Source organism: Rattus norvegicus, chromosome 18 (genome assembly GCF_021556685.1).
Source record: "Rattus norvegicus strain SHRSP/BbbUtx chromosome 18, alternate assembly SHRSP_T2T, whole genome shotgun sequence".
In the NCBI taxonomy this organism is placed as follows: domain Eukaryota; kingdom Metazoa; phylum Chordata; class Mammalia; order Rodentia; family Muridae; genus Rattus; species Rattus norvegicus.
The window spans coordinates 71,278,174-71,285,000 of record NC_141551.1 but is presented as its reverse complement, the minus strand read 5'-3'; the positions used below and the strand labels follow the sequence as shown (position 1 = coordinate 71,285,000).

The following is a 6,827-nucleotide window of genomic DNA, read 5'->3' as shown; positions in this document are numbered from 1 at the left end:
TTTTTATACGGTTATTGATGAGTCTCTCCTAACTCCTGTACTGAAATCTTAATTTTATCATCCAGGTACTGTGGCACACGCTGTGACTCTAGCTCTTAGGTGGTGAAGTTAGGAGGGTCTGTGGTATAAGGCCAGTCTTCACTGCATGAGCTCTTTGAAAAAAGAATACTTGCCATGTGGTGGGTTTTCATTGTGTACTGATTGGGGTGTGTGTGTGTGTGTGTGTGTGTGTGAGAGAGAGAGGGGGGAGAGAGAGAGAGAGAGAGAGAGAGAGAGAGAGAGAGAGAGAGAGAGAGAGAGAGATTTTGTTTCTCTACCGAGTCAACATATGTTGGAGTGGTTTGAGTGTAAAAGATCCTCCACGGGATCTTCCAGTGTTTGAACACTTGGTCCCCGATTCCTGCTGTGGAATCATTAGAAGGTAGAGACTTGCTAGAGGACATGACTCACTGAGAGCTGGCCTGGAGATTTGGTAGCCTGACCTCACTTCCTGTCCACTCTCTCCTGACCTCACTTCCTATCCGTCCTCTGCTTCTGGTCCTCTGGGATGGGAAGAGCCCCAGCCTTAGCTCCTATGCATGAACTCCACTGGGATGAATTGCTCACCCTACAGCTATGAGCTAGAACAAATCCTTCCTCCCCAAGCTGCTTTGTCAGCTATGGTCAGAGTGAAGAGGAAAGTGGTTAATACTTGGGCCTTGACCCTACCGATCATCAGCTTTGGTCTTGAATGAGGCTAGTCTGAGGAAGCCTTTAACACTGGAAAGTGGGCATGTGTATCTTAACTGTCAGCTGCCCTACTCTAAGCATTGACCCTTCTCCTCCTCTTCTTCTTCTTCCTCTTCTTCCTCCTCCTCCTCCTCCTCCTCCTCTTCCTCCAGTGCTCACTGTCACATGGACAACCCCCATCCTTGCCAAAGTTTGACTGTAACTGTTTTAATTGTGCAATATCTTAATGTACAGCAAAGCACAGGGAGTGATGGGATAAACATTTCGAGCTCAGACTAAACATTTATATTCCGATATCTGCGGAGTCTTTAACCCCACGTCCTATTCATTCCACGGTCTTAAATGAACACATAGATTGTAATATGCGGAAAGCCTGAAGCCATGTTGCACACATGTATTATTCCCTCTTGTACCATTTTCCCACAGGTCCTGGCTCCTTTACCGGATGCCCCCTGCCAAGAGGGTGCCACTCCAATCCCCTAGAGGGCTTTCTTCATATTCCAGAGGTGCAAGATGTGAGGCCGTTGGCCCCAAAGGACAGTTGATCCATGTGCAGGAGTTCAGGCTTGTGACTGAGTGTTTGAGAGGAAGAGGCCTATGCTGCATGAGAGTCACTCCTAGAGATTTAGCTGGGTTTGGGGGGAGGGGCATCTACCCAGAGCTTTCTAGGCAGCATCTCAGAGGGACAAAGAAAGCAGGCAATGCCTGGTAGGACATAAGAGGAAAAAAATGTTATGGTTAGCACCCAGCCCCTGGCTGCAGGAGTTTTGGAGCCAAGTTCCCCAGGACCTTGAGGACCTTGAGGACCAGGGCAGAGGCATGCGTCCCCATGAACAGGCAACCTTGTGGAAACAAAACCCCAGGCTTCTGCATGGTGAACCATTCAAGTAAGAGTCCCTCAAGCCCAGTGGGTGACCAGGTGATCATTCATGCTTGGTATCTCCCTTGGGTGTTGGGGATGCTACTCAGGCAGAACCACTGTCTCTGTTCTACTAGGCCCTGGGCTAATGTCAGACTCGCTGGACCTGGCTCTGCAGGCTCCATCACTGTTCCCCTTCCCCCACATTGAACGCCCACTTTCTGCTGCTTGGCTCCAAGCTCTGGATCCCATCCTTCATGTGTAACTTTACCATTACTAAAAAGCGTGGACCCTGGCCCTGACCCACTACTCACTGGGCTAGGCCTGCATCCCTGGCCACCTCTACTGAGATACTGCCTGGCTCTGTCCATGGGGGAGACGGTACTGACTTCTGTGACCTGACATCAGTAGTATATCTCCAAGCCACCCTTTGTCTCTGTTTTGATTCTGCCAAGCTCTGGATCCCCCTTCTTTGGGAACCCTCAGTGTGTACTCGTGGGCTACCTACCCATCTCCTTCCCTTCCCAGCCCCTGTGGGGATAACGCTCTTCCTCATTTCTGCCTTCCCAGCCCCTGTGGGGATAACGCTCTTCCTCATTTCTGCCTGACATCTTCATCCCCTCCATACTGCCACTGGCAGACACTCTATTAGTTGTTTAGAAGCGATTTGGTGGGCACAGCAGAGCTGTCTTGCTAGGCCTGAGCCAGCTCACCAGGTGGCAGGCTAGCACACAGACAGACAAACATGTGTGGCACCTCCCTAGCAGGAGCTGTGCTCACCTACAAGTGACTACTCTATGGGATGTCACATCCATGCTGTCCAGCCAGTATCTAAGATTCCTAGAGAGACACTAGCAATCACCTTCCCCCTTTGCTATGTCTTTCTTTGCATGGCTCCAGGGATTCCGATATGGCTGGGATGGTGAAGGAATGACAGACAGATGGACACACAGACACAAAGCTAAGGTTAGGGGGTCTGGGATCTCAGATGGAGAAAACTCAGCACTCCGGAAGTCCACCATGATTATTATATAGAGTTGAATAGAGAGGTAAGATTATTGCTGAACAAAGAGGTGGGGTTATTATATACATTATGGTATACAGCTGGAGCAAGGAGATGCCTTTAGTTTACCGCAGTAAACTAGCAACCTCAGTAGGGGAGCAGTGTCCAGGCTGTAAACATCCAGCAGGGGGAGCTATGAGGGACACTGTGTGCACATGTAGTCATCACACACTAGTCCCCCAAGGAAGGCTTAGCCATCCCTCTAGGCCTGAGGCATGGTTGAGCCTATGTCAGCAACACACATTCACTCAGCTTCACTCAAAGCTTCCTACACAACCCCACACTCCTTGGCTGTACTTACCCTGAGAGCCTCAGCTGGACTCATCCAGGAGAAGAGTTGTGCCAATATGTAAGGCAAAGGCATGCTCTTACAGTGTTTTAAACATTATACATACATACATACACACACACACACACACACACACACACACACACACACACACACACACGCACGCACACATACATTGCATATGGATATATGTTTGTCTTCCCTGCATGTGTATAGGCACATACCTACATGTGTATGTACTTATTCATGATTTATATCTATGTGTATCTTCATATGTATTACTTTTTGGGTTTTGAAATTATTTTAAGGGGTTGGGGATTTAGCTCATTGGTAGATTGCTTGCCTAGCAAGCGCAAGGCCCTGGGTTCGGTCCCCAGCTCTGAAAAAAAGAAAAAGAAAAAAAAGAAAAGAAAAGAAATTATTTTAGACTCATAGGGAGTGAGTGCAACAGTAGTTCCAAGTGTCCCCTATCACCCAGCTTCCCCTGATACAAATGTCTTATAAAACCATGTTTTGAGGGTCAGAATGAAGACATTAGCAGGGATCCATGTCCTTCCTAAGTTCAGAGATCCAGATTTGCATTTAATTTGTATGTTACTCTGTTTTCTAATATGTGCTACTTCCTTGGGTTTTCCTTTTCTTTTACTATCTCGACACTTTTGGAGACTCCTCTGCGATTTTTTTTAGAAAGTCAGTGTCTTCATTAGGGTTTACTGCTGTGAAGAGACACCGTGACCAAGGCAACTCGTATAAGGACAACATTTCATTGGGGCTGGCTTACAGGTTCAGAGGTTCAGTCCGTTATCATCAAGGTGGGAACATGGCAGCATCCAGGCAGGCATAGTGCAGGAGGAGCTGAGAGTCTTCATCTGAAGGCTGCTAGCAGAATACTGACTTCCAGGCAGCTAGGGTTAGGGTCTTAAGACCACGCCCATAATGACACACCCACTCCAACAAGGCCACACCTCCAAATAGTGCCACTCGCTGGTCCAAGCATCTACAAACCATCACAGTCAGTTATCCTGATTGTCTGGTATTTTTTGTGATCACATTAAAACTGGTCACTGAGAGATAAAAATCCCTGGAACACGTTATTCCCTGCTCAGCATGACGTATCAGGAAGGAGCCCATCTGCTGCTGTATCACTGTAGTATTGATCTTAGGTGGTCAAAATGGTGGCTGAGGGGCTTCTCTGTTTTTAATTAATCTTTGGGGAGAAACGCACTGAGACAGCAGTTAATACAATCCTGGGAATTGGTTATCTGTATTAAAGACCTAAGAGGCTAAATTACTAGAAATTAGCACCTACTTACAGGTCCCTTTTTCTACCTCTTAACATGAGGCCCAGGGAAGAAGCCATGTGCCCAAGCCTATCTGTTGAAGCCAGAGCAGTGAAGAATGCCCACTTGGTTCTAATTATGGCATTAGAAGTGGAGAAGGAGGATGTCCCAGCTTCTCCCTTCTTCCCTGTCTTGGGGAGTCCAGCCTGAGTCTGGACCACCCAGGAACCTGAAAGGTGGCCACCTCTGCAGTACAGAGAGAACCGGGGATGGGTATGAATTGGCCCTGGTGGCTTGCCATCTCTCCAGAACTGTACTGTCCAATGCAGAATGACTGGCCACACAGAGTGACAAGCCCCATGTGGCTCATCCAATATGAGGTGTTCACTGAGTGGATTTCTAAACAAAGAATGCTATGTAAAGAATGCCATCTAAGGGTTTCTGGTGCTGTGACATAGCATCTCACTTGGCTTATACGTTCACATTACAATATGTCATCAGAGAAATGGGGTCAGGGACTCAAGGCAGGAGCCTAGAGTTGGGAGCTGAAGCAGAGGTCGGGGAAGAAGGCTACTACTGGCTTTCTACCCATAAGCCTGCTCAGTTTGCTTTCTTACAACCCAGACCCATCTGCCTGTGGGTCACACTTGCTCCCAGTGACCTTGGCCCATCTACATCAATCACTAGTCAGGAAATGCCCCCACCCCAAGACTTGCCTACTGGCCAGTCTAATGCAGACAGTTCCTCAGTTGAAATCTCTTCTTCCCAGATATGTCTAGGTTTGTGTCTGGTTGACACAACCAACCCACACAAATGTCAAAGAGCTAACTAATGTCTGTTTTGTTTCTCTTATTATATAGCCCAAACTCAGAATCCTCCTGCCTTGGCTCCTTCATGATGGGCTCACCACCAGGGGCCCAGCCTTATCTCTTTATTATCTATTTAAGTAATAAAATTTTGGATGTGTTACGTTATGTAACATACATCGTGAAACTTAATTTAAAAAAACAAGTCTGACTTCTAGGAAGTATCATCAGGTCTGAGGCTTAACTCTGTGCCTTTTATTTCTTTCCTTGGAGTACACTCAAACTCTGCCTAGGGTACCTCAGTGGAAGGACTTTCCTGTCCTAGACATACTGTCCTCAGCCTGCACTGCTCTGCAGCCCTCCCATTCAGCTTCAACTGCTTGGCTTTGCCACTTAGAGTGGAGGCTGAGGTCAGTGCGAGGCAGAATTGGAGAGGTTGACTGATGTCGAACACCACCTCGTGGCTGGCTCGCACTCAGCAGAGGGCTGTCTTCCTGCTTTGGTATGTGTGTGTGGTGACAAGAGTCCTGGACAGCTTCACAGAGTTGCCTGGCAGTGGTTTCCAGCACAGCTCATGGGGGTTGTCAAAATGCTGATCTTTGGCGCTAGCCCCACAAACTCTAGATGACCAATGGAGAACGAACCCCAGGGTCCTCCATATCACAGACTTTGGGGACTCCCGTGTAGGAGGTAGTCAGCCACACGTTGGGACGTTCCTTAGCTTGCACTAGTCTTCTGAGAGCTGTCTGCGGTTTTGCCATGAGGCCCAATCTAGAGTCTTCCCAAGCTGTGTAGCCTCCCAAAAGCTACACACACTTTCTGCCTTCTGTTCTCACCATGTTTCTTAACATGGTGGACAGGCAGCCCGGCTGGATCCTGGCCAGATGGTCAGAGCTTATCCAGAATAACTCGCTGTCATGTTTGGCTGACTTTAGGATGTAGTTTGGAACAGCATCGTTTTGTGAACTTGGCTTCCCCAGGCATATATCTAGGGAGCGCCATGGACTTATGGGTCACAGCGGTGGATTTCCTAATGAGTTGCTGGGAGGTGGGAAGAATGAGGGTGAGCTTGTGTCTGCTGTCACTAACCCCTCCTTTCTGCCTGCAGTGGACTGCTGACTGCAGAGAGCAGCTAGATGGTAGCTGTTCCTTCTCCAGAGGGCGAGCTCCACCACAGCAGGTAAGGAACCAGCTCTGTACTCCATCTGCAAGCTGTCACAGGTCTTGCTTTTCTGGGACCCTGAGCTGATTCTTGGGGATTAGGAGCAAGCAGAAAGATGCATACCAGAAGGTGCAGGCTTCTAGGAAGCCTCCCTTAATTCCTTTGCCACCTTGGAGTTCCCCCACCACAACACATGGGTTCTGAAGACTGATTGGCAGTGGCCTTTTATGTAATGGTGTACATTTGGCAAAACCTAGATATGTCCACTGAGAGGAGGATGGTGAGATCGCCTTACGTGGTGACTTGTCCTTTTGGAATATTGTGTGGCGTCAGGTGAGCAAACCGGAGTCAAGGTGCTGGCATTGGTGGACCCATAAGCACTGGGGGTTTCTTGGGATTTTGAACCTGACAGTGTACTTTGAAGATCCTTTTTCTGTGAAAGGGCTGGGCCAGTACAGCATATGGAGATCTTAGAGGTCTGGAGTCTCTAGTCCACAGCTGCCCTGAGACATGAGGTTCTCTCCTGCCCAAGACATTCTGATACTGTAAGCATTTGTCATGTGCCCAGAGGTCCTGTGGGGCTGTGTGGCCAGGAGGGAATGGAGTAAGTTGCTCCCGGAGAGCTGTCCTGATCACCTG

General features: G+C 48.5%; 1 protein-coding gene across 16 annotated transcripts in view; it reads left to right on the top strand.

Moving 5' to 3' along the window:
* Ctif (cap binding complex dependent translation initiation factor) overlaps window positions 1–6,827 on the top strand; it is a 271,222-nt gene that overhangs the window by 68,002 nt on the left and 196,393 nt on the right. For all 16 annotated transcript variants that reach the window (NM_001108891.2, XM_087593243.1, XM_087593235.1 and 13 more), the window contains 1 exon segment: window positions 6,135–6,206. In NM_001108891.2, coding sequence (NP_001102361.2) covers window positions 6,135–6,206 — 72 coding nt within the window.